Source organism: Xyrauchen texanus, chromosome 17, assembly GCF_025860055.1.
Source record: "Xyrauchen texanus isolate HMW12.3.18 chromosome 17, RBS_HiC_50CHRs, whole genome shotgun sequence".
In the NCBI taxonomy this organism is placed as follows: Eukaryota; Metazoa; Chordata; class Actinopteri; order Cypriniformes; family Catostomidae; genus Xyrauchen; species Xyrauchen texanus.
In genome coordinates this window covers 14918413-14934339 of record NC_068292.1, presented here as the reverse complement: position 1 = coordinate 14934339, position 15927 = coordinate 14918413, and the positions used below count along the sequence as shown (strand labels likewise).

Sequence of the window (15927 nt, the reverse complement as noted above, 5' to 3'; positions counted from 1 at the left end):
TCTGTATTCTGTCAATGCACTGACAGATTCTATTCTGTATTCTATTTATTTTATTCTATTGTTGCGTTCTATTCTGTTCCAGTCTTTTCTGTTCTGTTTTTTTCCATTGTGTTCTATTCTGTCTTTGTGGTCTATTCTATATTTCAATTCTGTTGCTCTGTTGTTCTATTATATTCTACTCTCTTTTTTTCTATTCTTTTTTGTTGTATTCTATTCTATTCTGTTGTTGTTTTTTTATTCTGTTGTCTTCTATTCTGTTTGTATTCTGTTGTTGTGTCCTGTTCTGTTATATTCTACTGTGTTGTTGCTTTTTTCTGCTTTATTTTATTTATTTATTTTTTTTTTTGTCGATCTGTTTCTGTATTCTATTCAGTTGTGTTCTGGTCCGGTCTTATGTTCTGTTGTTTTTCGTCATAGTTTTTTTCTATTGTATTGTGTTCTGTTGTTCTGTTGTTTTTATTTTATTCTGTTTTTCTATAATTTTTTGTATTTTATTATATTCCAATCTGTTGTTATGGTGTTCTGTTTTATTCTATTCTGTTGTTTTTTTCTGTTGTTGTTTTTCATTATTCTATTCTATTATACTCTATTCTGTTTTGTTGATTATATTGTTGTTTTACCTTCTGTATTCTGTCAATGACCAATTCTATTCTGTTTTTCTATTCTGTTCTATTCTGTAGTTGTGGTCTGTGCAAGACTTTTAACCAGGACTAAAAAACGAGACCACATTACGCCTGTTTTGCGTTCTCTTCACTGGTTGCCCGTGCGTTACCGAGTGAATTTTAAAATTCTTCTTTTGGTGTTTAAATCATTAAACGGTCTGGCCCCTTCTTACCTCTCGGAATTACTAACTGAATATCGTCCAGTTCTGTCTCTCCGGTCTGCTAACCAGAGATTGTTGTGTGTTCCAAAGTCGAAGCTGAGGTGCAGGGGTGAACGGGCTTTTTCAGTAGCTGCACCCAGACTGTGGAATGCACTACCCTTGTGTATTCGCTCTGCATAATCGTTGTTTGTTTTTAAATCTAAGCTAAAAACGCATCTTTTTGAACTGGCTTATATTCAATGAGAAAGTGTATTGTACGTTTTTTAAACTGTTTTTTATTACAGTTTTTATTTTTATTATTGTTTTATTGTATTGTATTGTCTTATGTCTACTATAGTATGTGCAGCACATTGGACAACCTCGGTTGGGATTAATGGTGCTATATAAATAAAATTGACATTGACATTGACATTGTGTTCCTTTTCTGTTTTTTTTTTTTATTATATTGTTTTTTTCCATTTGTGTTATATTCTGTCTTTGTGGTCTATTCTTGTGTTCAGTTCTGTTGTTTTGTTTTTCTATTCTTTTTGTTGGATTCTATTCTGTTCTATTGTATTCTGTTGTTGTTTTTTTCTGTACTTGTTCTTTTCATTCTTTTCTACTCTGTTGTTGTCTTTTCAATTCTTTTTTTTATTTTTTATGGTATTCTATAAATTTTATTCAGTTGTTGTGTTCTTTTCTGTTCCAGTTTTTAGTCTTAAGGGGGTCGCACACCGAACGCGCAGTGCAGCGCCGCGCCGCGCCACGTCTAGAACAACTCGCAGGTATCGCACTCCGGACGCGCACATTCTATTCGCGCGAGTTCAATTTTGAATCAACTCCTGGTAGAAGTCTAGAAGAGCTGCAGGATGGGTGAGTTTTAACTTGATGTATTATTTATTTTTTATGTTAATTGAATAATAGCTGATGTTGGAACGTTAATCAAGTAAAAGTGTCTATCACGTTGTTAAGTCTGTTATTTTGTTGTAATGTTATCCGTTGTCTTGGCAACTATGTTACATAATAGTATTATTTACAATAGTATTTATTTAGCTAGCGTTTAACCCGAGTGAAAAGTATGAGCATGGTTAGTATGGTAGAGTATTGAAAAATGGCACAACAGGGGAAAATGAAAGATTTAAAAGGGCTATGTTTGTTATATATTTTTTCCAATATGACTTTATTTAAGCTGTTAAAATAGGAATGTTAAACTAAATGTATATTGCAGCACAGGGTGAAGTCAGTATGTACATTAAAGACGATTTGAGACAAATAAATGTAAATTCAATATACAACTATGTAAATGGCGCTCTGTGGCGCGGCAGGGTTTTGAACAAGGTCCTGAGCCGTAGCTGGGCGCCGCGGACAGACGCCGAATGGCGCCGCCGGTGTGTGTACACTCATAGAGAATAATGTGTTAGAATTTTAAAGACATGGCGCGGCGCGGCGATGCGCGTTCGGTGTGCGACCCCCTTTATGTTCTGTTGTTTTTTCTGTTATTGTTTTTTTTTTTTTTTGGCTCTATATCTTTGTTTTCTTTAGTATTGTTCTATTCTGCTGTGAAGTTCTATTCTATTTTCTATACTATTCTAATGTATTCTGTTCCACTGTAATCATAATAAGTCTTGGGGTGATTTATGAATGTATAACCTCTTTAGTAATAGTATTTTTTGATCTATTCTCAGAGTATCAGTATTCTTTTAGTGTATTTACTTACCTATTTGATCAATTCTGTATTTATTTTTATTTGTGGTGTGACTACCTTTCGATGTACATCAGAGAAATGTGACCACAAATAGTGTGCTTTGTTCTCCCATTATATCAGAACAGTGATATTCAGTCTCCACATCACACTTCGCTCCCTCAAGCACCAATAACACTGAAGAGAGTCTTGCATCTTGCACAGTTCATGCTCAAATGCAACATCACTTTGAGTCACACTTCTGCACATGTTCTCAGCTTGTTTTAGGCAGCACCCTGCAGGAGAGAGTGCTTTGAAAGCTTGTCTGTTGTTACTGATGTACTGTTGTGATAAGTCACAGATGAATCATTCCAGTCTTTCAGTCATCCAGTCATTCCAGTCTGTAATCTCAATGCAATAATGAGTGTAAAACAAAACACCAGACTTGCTGATAGAAATTTGCTGTTCATTTTCATGTAAACACAGTTCTGTTCCAAGAACTAGTGGGAGATTTAAAGTATCATAGATACGCACCCAAAATTATACAAGGTATAATTATTTTTGGGCCAAAATCTTAGGCAATGTCACATCACATACAGTATGTCCAGTATGTTCATCCAAGATGTTAGACAAGTTGAAATACATACATTTAATTCAATACTGAAAATAAATATTATTTTAAATATATATTTGTAAATGTCAGTTGTGTGCCTCACAAGAGAAGCAAAGCTTGTTTTAAAAATAAGTCTTGTATTACTGCTTTTCAAAACAATCCCTTTGTTTAGGTTTTATTTCATTTACGAAGTGAAGAAGAGAGCTTTAGAAGGTTGCTGCCTATGTTGGCAGTGAAGCAGCTTAATATGTTTTGGAACAGAACTAATATCTCTATACTTTTGATCATTTATTTTGAGTCCGTGTTATTGTGTAAATGCATTACGTGTTTGCTGCACTAAAGTGAAGATAAATGAACCTGATATTCAAGAGTTTTGTAGTTTAAAACTGTTGAGGTCTGTGCCAAGATTCCTTAAGATTTTCCTACATGTTTATGATGAGTCTTTGTGTTCACTTTGTTTGGGTTTTCTCTTTTGCTACAGTTGGTAAAACTGAACCTGATGCCCTGCAATGTATCCTTAGATCATAGAGAGACATTTCTGGATGTGAGTAATGACTGTACTTTTGACTAGCAGGGTTTGTTGAGTTCATTTAGCCTGTGTGGCCCTGCACTTTATAAAGTATGATTTGTTTAGTCATGCTATCTCTCACCAGCTGGGAATGCTTGTGTATTTCATAAATACACACAGGCATTCAGGTTGACACGATAAACAGAAGTTTGACAACCAGTGTACATTTTGGATTATTGTCTGTATAGCAGTTACACAAAATCAACACAGCGTTGCAAGAAATGTGCAACTCATTCTATTCGCGTTACACGTGCGCGGTACACATTCTGTCAGAGAAACGGAGGAGGCGTCAGACTACGAGAATTGATCAAATATAGATGTGTTTTTCAGGCATGGGCCAGCGGTGTGGTATTCGCTGTAGGGAGGATACATTCAGACTGGCAAATCTGGATGTAATTGAAGTGAATGGGTTGTTTATAGAGGTGGGAATCAGCAGAGACTTGGTGATACAATAACGTATCGACATATGAGTCACGATACAATCATATTGCAATTTTTTATATTCATTGTGTTGTGATTTTAAAACTGTGATATATTGCAATTAGAGCCTGACCAATATGGGATTTTTGAGACCGATACCGATACCTTTAAGAGGGGGGGGTTACTTATTACCGATATGGAGGCCAATATAGTTCATTTTTGATCTGGAATTAAAACGGACCTTTTCTATGTGGATTGTGCACCGATATGACTAAGCAAAGGTACTCAATGCTGCTTTCTTAAAGATTTTTAGAAAAGAATATTTGATATTATTATACATTGTCAACAAAACACTGAGAAAATAAAGAATAAATAAAAATACAATAAATAGCTAATAAACATCAGTGCTTTAGGTTCAGTATCAGTCAGTTGCTTACCATTGAAATAAAGAATAAATTAAAATTATAGCTAAATAATCATCAGTACAATATGTTCAGTATCAGTTAGATGCTGACCATTTAAATAAAGAATAAGTTCAATAAATAGCTAAATAAACATCAGTAGTACTGTTTGGTAATGGTCAAATGATGACTTTTTTTTTTTTTAATACTGCCAATTAGGGGTAGGTTGTAAAACAAGAAGCATTTACACCTGCCGAGTCGAGAGATAAACAGCGGCAGCGGTATTACACCGTATTCTGCTATACAATTTCACCAGACTTTTAAAACCAGACTTTTAAAAATTTAATTTTATAAATGCAATGACTGATTTGTTTGGTTGAAGGGGGTACCAAACTGTGAATCCTGAACAAAACAGTTTGGTGAATACGTGTTTACACATTAACTTCCACTCAGCTGACAAGCAATGAAAGTAGCGACGTGGTTAGCTAGTTGCCACGGAGAGTAAAAGATGTTGTTTATTTTACTTTCCAGCATTATGTCTCATCAACTAGGTAACTAAGTAGTTTGAAATCAACACTCAGCAGACACAATCCACCACCGCACAATTGTCTGCTGAACTGCAAAAATATGCACTGATGTTTACCTTTCAATCTGCTACATTACTGACTGTACAGACAAACTATAGCTGGCGAACAGCAAACAGATGGGATCAACATGAATGTCAGGGACAAGTTTAACATTTATATTGGTTATATTGAAAAGGGAAAATGATGGGGTCATTGTTTATTAACTATCCAGTATGTATTTCACAAACTATTTAGCAACTTACTGAGAAGACACCGCTTAACTCTGCATCGCTTAACTCTGGGGCTTAAGCCCTGTCTGCAGAGCCACGGTCAGCTCAGCTCTGTAAACAATGGAGTTGGAGCGTGCTGTGCTGGACAAACTAGCATTCAAGCATTGTTTTCTACATTTATATGTTCTGAAAAAGTTTTCATATCTGCGCATATTGGTAAACGTGTATTCCGATACCGATATATCTGTGAAAGGCTAATATCGGCCAACCGATAAATCAGTCGGGCACTATTTGCCACCTTTACTGACTTGATTCTTGTTCGTCATCATTGGACTTTGGTATCTTGATCATGCAACAAGTGCTGATCTTCTTACCTTAATGTCATTGTGAAGCCAAAGAAGTGTATCAGTAAAAAACAATGTGCAGGATTAGCATACATTGGATCCAGCATGCTTATCAATGCATAAATACATCTCTGCAGCGTAGCTGTATGAGGATCAGTTAAGGACATTCTAATAATATATATATATATATATATATATATATATATATATATATATATATATATATATATATATATATATATATATATACTGTATATAATTTAGTGTTCATTGACTTAATGTACTCTTGCTCTTAGTGGTGATCAATGTATTTTGCCCCAAAAATATACATGTGAACAATGATACTGTATTGATTATTGGCATGTATTGATAATGTATTGATTATTGACATTAGAATATCAATTCAGTATTGTAGGTAAAATAAGTGAAACGTGATTTGACCCCCAACCCTCTTGTTTAATAGCAAAACATCTGGAGTAGCCGTAATTCTCATATATCATGGATGTTGTGATTCAGAGTACTGAATATTGGCATGCAATTCAAATTCTGGTGATTGACGTTCAGATAATGCATTATGTGACAGTTTGTGCTTTTAAATGGATAAAAGGGGAACGTTTTTGAAACGGACAATTTGGCTTTTGCTGTAGTCGTTTCCAACCAATGTCAAGAGATCAAGAGATCCAGCCTTTCACTACAACCGACATTATTTATAATGTCATTGAAACTCTTAAAGGAATAACTCCAGTGTGATTCCCTGTAGAGGAGCAGATTGTGATTTGGTTTTCACATAAATCTGCTCTCATGAGTCCCAGGGGGCCTTTGTCTACATCAGTTACAGCTTTGGCTAATGTCTCTCCTCTGCCTTTCTCACTGACATTCAGAAGCGTTAACACTGACAATTGTTCATTGTTATTATTATCTGAGCTAAACTACTGCATCCAAAGCAGAGCTTGGCCATTTTCCACACGGATACATCAATAACTGACTAACAGAGATGCTGATACTATATTTAACTTTGTAGACCCATATCCTAATATAGCATGTTCGCAAGTTTATGTTGTCACTGGCACTGCTTTACTCCTCATCAATCCACAGATAAATGTTTAAAAAATGTTGAACGGCAACATGAATTGACACTATTTATTCTTTTAATACATGCCCATGTTATTATTGTGCAAGATGATATACATCAGTGAACATTAGTCTTAAGAACAATTTTAAGAACGTTTTCATAACAAACTGTAATAAATTTCGTCATCTCTGAAATAACATTTCTTTTCTGCTGACATTTCCAAGGCCGGACATATGGGGTAAAATTATACTGTATAAACCTACTAGTTTTTTACATATTCTGGTTAATGTGAGTTTGGGGTGGTTGCCAGGACATTTGTTATACAGTGTTCTAAGTGGTTTTTAGTGTGTTGCTATATTATATGGTTTCTACTGTGTTATAAGGGCTTGTTAGGTGGTTGCTAGACTCTTCTGGGTGGTTGCTAAGTGCTTATTTATTGGCTCAAGTCTAAAGAATCCAACCCCAAGTGATTTTTGAAATATTCTGTTCCCTAAATATGGCTCGAGTCCCTCTTTCAATGTAAGTTTAGGATTTTTCACCCATATTACCGTCCACCAGGCAATTATCAGAAATCAGTGAGCACATCCAAATCTTTAAAGGGTAAATGTGTGAGATTTGCAGTTCTTCATTTTTACATTTACTTAAATTGTCGATAGTTCTCTTTAGTGATGAATAGTGAGCCAATTCAGAGGCAGTGGTTATGTGACATTCTAATACATTAGAGTTAGTAGCAATGACAGCTGGCTCTCTGCCAACTACATACATCTCGCTAATGTGGCCTTTGATCACACAGAAAGCCATAAAGATCATCCAGACATTTAATATGTCTGAAATATCTTCCCTTTCTGTTTTATATTTCTCAGTTTGTAAGAGTGTTTGTGGGTTTGAGAAAGAGGTTAGGTGGAGTGAATTTTCACAATTGATCAAAGCCTTTCCAATGACTTTGAGCAATCTAGAATGTGCTTGGCAATCAAGACTATTTCAAGTGCAAATTGGCAAAATATAACCTTAAACACATTATAAAAACTAATTGTGATTACAAAGAGCAGTGGTTCTCAACTTCTGATAGGGCCATAGACAGAAAGGAAAAAGCTATGTTACACTTTCAGAATAAATGTGCAGAAATTGTATCTTCAGTGGAACAACAGCTTGTCACTGGGGCAGTTACCTTTACTGCACCCTCTACATGTCAGTACCTTATCTTTTCCTAAATGGTGCTAGTACCTTAAAGGCCTCAATATACTTCCATAGAAGTTCTTCTTCATTTATTGGTTCTGGGGTAAAAAGAAGTTCTAAACAGCCGAGCAATGGTATACTGTTTCCGAACATTTAGACACCAGCCACACAGATGGGGGAGACAATTAGAAGTCTGTTTAAATATGAGGATGTTACATGTAAAACCTTAAAAATGTGTTATCAATGACTTTATGCCTCATTCTGAGTAGAATTCACATGAGGTCAGTAAAAGAATCTGTGTTAACCACACAATGATGATTTTAAAGTAATATATATGCAGCAGAAAATGTTTAATCTGTCTTGTTTACATTATGAAAATATTTTGTTCTGTGTAGTGAAATAATAAAAATTCTACATTTTGAACTTGGGAACCATTTTAAACCTCTGGGGTCGAAGAACACTTATACGGTAATGTGTTGAGAAGATCAATGCAAGTGGTGAACGCCCCCGACTGTGTCTTAAAAACAAAGTTCATTCACTTTTCTGCGTGTTTGAAAGACAGCACGATACACAAGTGAGGAAACTTCTGGATAGTAAGGAAGAGTTAACATTTTCCTCAGAAGAAGAGCGGGACTCCGATGAATGTTTGTATTTTGAAGAGAGACTTGATTCAGCCAAGGATACAATTTCGGACGAGTAAGTCATTTAGTTTTCATTAGTTGACATGCTATTTTATATAAACATGTACATATTTTACTAGTGGGACTGTTTCCAGACTTGCCAGGCAAGATTCAGAGTATTGAAATGTGAAATATGACCTAATAAGCAAGTTTTAGTTACATTTAAATGCTGTTTCGGCTAATGCAGGTATTTAAATTGTATGCTATATGATATAAATATGATATTTAATATGATATAAAAATAATATGAATGTTTAGATTATATTTTATCTAGTGTTTATGCTGCCTCATTATCATCAACAAAGCTTGTGCTTGTAAATATGTGTTCAGGTTAAATGAGCACTTTAAATATGCCCATATTAGAAAATCAGCATATTATAATGATTTCTGAAGGATCATGTGACACTGAAGACTGCAGTAATGATGCTGAAAATTCAGCTTTGATCACAAATTGCATTTTACAATATATTCACATAGAAAACTGTTATTTTAAATTGTAAAAATAGTTCACAATATCACGGTTTTTACTGTATTTTGGATCAAATAAATGCAGTCTTGGTGAGCAGAAAAGACTTCTTTTATACGGTAGTGTAGGTCTAAAATTAAGTAAAGTCTTTATGTAAAGAAAATGTATAGTCAGATTACTTTTAACTTAAAACTTGATTTTGATCATTAAGTCTCCTCACATTCATTCTCTTTCTGTCACATTCCTCATTGATAGGCCCAGAGGAGGGTCTTTTGTGTCCTCAGGTGTGAATTACCTCAATATTCATGATAGTGCACGGCTCCTCACATATGACCTTTCTAACACTAAAAGTGTCTTACAAAAGTTCAATTACTATATTGCTTTGTATGAATTAGTGATCAGGATGGTTTTCAAATCATTTTGTAGCAAAAACTCTAGGCTACAAGATCCAATTCTCAAAAGTCTTGTGGACAAATATTTATTATGTGTTATTTGGCTTTATTTCAATTACTTAAAATTGTACTTTTTTCAAAAACCATGCATAAACTTTATTTTCTCAAAAATAATACAGTGTTATCAGACTTTAGCCATTAATGTGTTTTTAAGCAACTGAAAAAAGCACAAAAGTCAAGGCATGCCAAAACTTCTCCAGGGCCCAAAACACCCTCAGACCCCAGAGGGTAAAATGCGTTTTTGTTTGATTTATTTTATACAGTTACATGATAAACAACTTTGGTACTGGGGTAGCCACTTGATGTCCAGTGTAAAATCTGTGACCTGAAGCACAACCAGTTGACAACAACTGTCATAGAGAACATAATTTGTGTTGTAAATTTGTATTTATTTGTCTTTTCCAGCATGTTCTCCTGGCCCTCAAATTCATCTTGGCATTCGTCATTCCAGATGTTCCGAAACGTATCCAAATCAAACTCGCCAAGCTGGAGTTTGAGTCCCTAGAAGCACTTAAGAAAAGGGTGAGTACACATCTGCATGTGTGCATGTGTCTGTAGGTTTCCACATTTCTGTTTGACAGAGCATGCTAACAGGAAATGTGGCCATCCATATGACAGTCCACTCCAGGAAGTACTTTAGTGCAAACAGTGACCAGCATATATGCCTCTGTGGACATTACGGAGTCAACAAATGCAGGTCTGGTCTGCATCAGCACAAGTTATGCAGCAACCATCATCTCTGGGCAGCTCAGGGAGGCCGAGAGCAGCATTAACACACTTTCTGGTTATTAAATGATCTGGAGAGACATGCTGAGATGCTCTGCTGTCTTACAGAGTATGTATTCAGGTACTGTTTCCTAATGAGTTTCAGCTATTTAGACAGCTGTTTATCACCTTGTTAGCAGCACAAGAGGTAGGTCATTCTCAAAGATACACAAACATACACACTGCAGTCTGCCCTTAGCAGACAAGCAGACTTAATGATCCAAACAAATTATGTTTTGTTTTCCTTAAAAGGCAAAGGCTATTCATATAACCATTTTAGAGACATATTTAGTCATTTGTAATGGATTTTTTTATTATTATTTTGTATTATTAACTTTCACAACACTGACAATATACTATGTATGCACTATAAATAGTACAAGTATTTTGGAAGTATGTTATTCCAAAATTAGCCAAATTACGTTTTCTTCAGTTTATCCAATAATGGATCATTTTTTACTATTATACAAAGGTAGGTGTTAACTAACTAAGCCTCACAGCTTCAGTTAGACTGAAAACGAGGAGTCAACATTTGTGGTCAGACCACCGTCCCACTTCTGGAGAAGAAAAATGCATGAAATATTATATGAAAAATGTATAATGCTTTCTGACATCACTGGCTCACTTTAACTGGATTCGATGGCTTTATTCCTGCAGAGCCTGTTGCCATGGCTCTAGTGATATGGCACAGTTGGATTGTGAATGACAATAAGGTGTTGTGTGCTGTTGGCATCCAGTGTTATCTGTGATGTGGCCTTGTGTTTACTCCCTTCACTAACAGCAGATAAGGTGTGTACGATATGGACCCCTTGACTCATAATGCGGTGGATTATAATGTCAGCAGTTCATTTGCGTACATTATGAGTAAAACTCTAATGTTTCGTATTTGCAAATTGCAACACTAGTATTTAGCAACAAAACAACTGCTGATGGACTGTTGAATGTTCATCAATGTCGAGACTGCCATGAATGTTCTTGAAGATTATTAAAAAGTGTTAATGAACCTTTTAACTGGTAATCACTAATCATTTAAAACTAAAAAGAAGATTGTTCTTTCTCTAACTCCTAAAGCCGGCACCACACTATATCATTTTCCCAGTGATTTTTAAGTTGTGGTATTCATTTACATAATCACCAGACTGGCTGGAGGGAGACAGAGCACGCATTAACATCTCTCAGAGAGAGGTCGTTGATCACTTGACCGTCGGGACTCCCTGCTGAGTTAATGGTTCAAGTAACGGATAAAAGGATCCTGAGTTCTCTTCAAGTGACCAATGAACTTCTTCTTTTAATGAAGATCTGACAAGATGTCAAGCTGATCTGATCATTTTCAATGCATTCAGCTGCATATCATCACAAATGCTGATTGTAATCCAAAGTGATTCTGTCACCAAACGTTTTTCTTCACTAATGTGATTGATTGAAATCAGAAAGCGGAGGAACAACGTTCTGTTTTTATTGGACGTAATTCCTTTACTCACTGAGCGCTGCATATGGACGCATTCTACGGCAAACCTTCAGGGGATAAATACACAATTACACACTTTCACATGGTAAAGTTACTCAAAACATTACTGTGAAACATTATTATTCATTCTTTAATATTGTTCATGATTTTCAGTCACTAAAGCCTATAGCACATCCTGACTGTTGTCAGTCAGAATGAGCACTGTGAACTCTTCTTGTCCATTACATAAAACATTGCCATATCAATTTTGTCTGAAAAGAAGAAAAACAAATCATAGCAAAATGTCGTCATTTTTTTTTTTGCCATACGGCTTCACTGTACTACACATGGCTAGGAAATATCATACATTTTTGCTCATTTTATCACAGCCAGTAATAAATCAAAATCTGAGATTAATTGTTGTCCATTCATTTTCTATGTAAAGATGCCTATCTTGAAATAATTGTTAGTTGTATATGAAGGGAAGCATTTGTGTGTGTTTTGGTTTGAAATCTGAGGAAAACTGCAGCTTATGTCTTAGGCCACATCCACACACATCTGTTTTAATTATAATTTTTATTTTGTTTCCTAACATCTTTGTTTTCCTAAGTATGTGGTAACAGAAAGCATTTTAAAAACACTGCATTTTCTGTAGAAGAAAATGCTGTTCTAGTGTGGACTGTGGATGAGTGGCTTAAACATAGCACATGTAGGCTGTCAAAATTTAGTCTTTAGTTTGAGAAGTCTGACATCTTAATTTGACATCTCAATCCCAATGTTGTGAGTTTGGGATGGGAGTAACTTTTTTTTTTTTTTTTTTACCAATAATGGCAGACCGGAGTGTTGGGAAAATGTTTGTCATAATTTTTTTAATTCAATGTGGTGCTGCAGAAATTGCACACATCAGCTTTAAAAATTACCTTAGTTTCACAAGGACTGTGTTGTTAGAGAGTGACCTGTACACACAGTGATAATGCACAGTAAGCACAGGAGAGGGAAGACCATTTTGGCAGAGGAATCAAGGCGGCACTTTGAACGCGATGATGGAGCACTTGGCTGACGAGATGTGATGAAGGCGGGACTCCATCGAAGTTTCTTCCATCTAACATTTCTTTTAATTTAACAGAGACGCAGGTCGTAAAACACATATTGATTATGTTTCAGAATGACTGAAGACATGATGTCTTTGGGCTTCTACCCCTCCACTTCACTCTCTCTCTCAAACTACACCAGACACTACCTCATTCCTCCGCCAGTGCTGGCAGAGCGTCTTCACCATGGTCTCTCCATCACGATGATGGACATAAGCAAATCGTTTCAGCAGCCTCGTACGGATCTTTTAGAGTTCAAAAGTGCCAACTGTAGTAAAAAAAATAAAAAGCATAATTGGTTGTTGCTATAGGACTACGAGGCCTCAGGAAGGTGCTTGGTCCAGTGTTTTGAAAGTGCTAGTGATGAGTTGGCATCAAATTCAACGATAAAATGTTCAAACCGAGTATGCTACATTGTATGTTTAATTCAGGGAATGACTGATTAGTTAAGAAAGAGATGTCAAATGGTTCATATTACTTCCAGTTTTCTTTATCACATTGGAAATGGAAGGTCAAGTTGAGCACATTGCTAATCTTTTCAGACTATTTTCACAGAGACACTTTAAAATTGTATGTTTTCCCATTTTCTTCACTTCTGATCCTTATTAGTATCCTTTTATTGTAAGGAATAGACCAGATACCTTTTTTTTTTTTTTTTTTTTTTTTGTCTGTCAAAATTATGGAAAGGATTTTTAATTATCTGTGAATGTTTGCTAAATTTAGTAAAGGAACATTTTTGGTTATTGCTACCTCTGGTTTTCACAGCCTCATTCGGATCTGTTCAAAAGTGCTGACTGCAGTTAAAGAGTCCATATGTTTGGTGATATAGTACTACACACCTCGGAAGGTACTTGGTCCAATAGTTTGAGAGCACTAGTGTTGAGCTAGCATCACATGATGTCGTTTAGCTGTATTTCCATGTGTTTAGTAGCTTGAAAGGCTGTAGACAGCTGTCAAGGAGAAAGCTCCCTCAGCTCCAGGGTAAAGGGACTCTGAAAATAGCTGCCACTTGCAGTGGCAATGGAAATCCCCTGTTAGTGGCCAGTGTTTGGAAGGGATCCGGAGTGAACTCCAAGAAAAGGCCAAACTGCCAACACTGGCAGTTGCAATAATAGTTTAATGCTAAAGTTCATGGCAGTTCAAGTGCATGCTGTAATTTAAGCAAAGAAGGACATACCAAATACTAAGAAATTGTAAAACTCATATTATTATGATTTTTTTCAGCTCATACTGATCATATAATTTCTAATGAAAATGTTTGTATTTAATTAGAAATATGCTCAGACTTTTAGATCCCACTGTATTTTATTTAGGTCCAGTATAAATGTTAGGTTCAGGACCGCCATTTAAATTCACTGGGCCATGGTCAAACGTTTTATTGTGTGGGCCCCTGTCACCTGGGCCCAATGAGTATGACTATACCATAGAGGACATTTGTCCCACCCCTCCTAACATGTCTGGAACAGTGTTCCTGGTTGTCCACCCCTGACAATGGCCCTAGTTATCTCACAGAGGTGATTCGATTAGTGAACTGTTGGCATTGTCGGCGTTTCCTGCTAAACATCAATGGAAAATATCTCCCATACAGAAAAGGTCGAGAACTGCGACAGTGTTGATACACATCTTTATATTATCTCCCTTTACGTCAACAGTTGAGCTCGATCGAAGTGTTCCCATGGAGATGGACAAGGTGAAGTGGAGATATACGGTTGTCCTGAAAAAAAATAGTTGGAGTCTACAATACCACTATCTCTATCCATGCCTTATCCGTTAGCAGAATGGATGGCTTGAGCAAGATGTTAAATCTTCATTAATGACTACTCTTTTGATCAGATCAGTTACACTCTTTTGAAGGCTGTATTTACTGTATTATACATGCATTTTGTGCCAGGTTTTGTTTTGCTCATTCAACAGAGAGTGAATGCTTTGATGGTAGTGTTGTGGATTGAGGAGGGTGTTAAGTGCAATTTGTATCCATGCAATTGCAAGGACGCTAAGACAATGAACAAATGGGCTTAAATAGAACCGCTCTGATAAGCATCTGAATTTTATTGCTTGACTGATTAATCATTCTTAGTGATTTCCCCACAGAAACTTTTTAGAAAGACTTTTTTAAAAAGAGCCACACATCCTTCGATGTGTGGGAAAAAAATGCACCCAAGAATTGTGGTGGCATGATGGACCTTGTCAGATTGTGTCTGCTTTTGCATCATTGCCTGACCAACATCACAGGTAAAGGAACACGCTGGTCCTCTGAGGCCATCTGTCAACATACTGAAGGCCATGAGAATGTGATATGTCCCATACTAACCTCTAGTGCTGTTATGCAGTCAACACTGTCAATAGAGCAAACTGTGTTAGAACAGAAAGTGAACTGACAAACTAGGAGTTTGACTCTGGACCGAAAGCCCTTGGCACCTTGATAGATTATTAAAAATTAATAGACAATAGAGATGTATGACCGTGTGTCAAGCAGTAGAGATTTTATACTACCCTTTAAAGCCAAAATGCAGTAATTATATGATGTGAAAAATGGCTTTATTGATTGTCCAGCCAAATCTGGATTAAAAAAAATATAATCCATATAAAAATATACAAACATATAATCAGAATATAAGCATTGTTTAGCCAAACCTAACTGTCACAGGACAGATCATCTAATATACCTGATTGTGGTATTAATCTATCTTGACAAAATGTGTAGTTACTGTGTTTTGCCTTTGCGGGGCATGCTTTTTATACCACGTTATATATTTAAATGTCAGAGTAAAAAAAACAGTAAAACAAAAATACTGAGCAGGATGTTTCCCAAACAAGTCTAGACAAAGAACATATTAAAACAGAGTTAAGTCATTTAGGGTTACTTGGCAACATGGCATCTTTCCACATTAAAATAGAGTTCAACTGACCAGTAACAGGTGTGTGTATATCAGCTTTTTAACAGTGGCTATAGGTGGCTCATCCAATAAGAATTCAGAGTTGGAACTATACGCATAATAATATTAGTTTTACTGTTTTTAACTTTTGTTGCACATTATAGATAATCTTCTCTTTTGCTTTGAATCCATTAAGTTCCACATAAAAATAATAAATAATCAAATGAGATCAAGACCTTCTGTTTAAGTATTTAATTAAAAGTACATTGCATTGCTA

General features: G+C 35.8%; 1 protein-coding gene across 1 annotated transcript in view; it reads left to right on the top strand.

The window, feature by feature from the left end:
• The window catches only part of LOC127657524 (anoctamin-10-like), a 48679-nt gene that overhangs the window by 27489 nt on the left and 5263 nt on the right, over positions 1 to 15927 (top strand). Inside the window, exon 13 of the mRNA XM_052146361.1 lies at positions 9877 to 9993. Coding sequence (XP_052002321.1) covers positions 9877 to 9993 — 117 coding nt within the window. The remainder of the gene's footprint in view (positions 1 to 9876; positions 9994 to 15927) is intronic.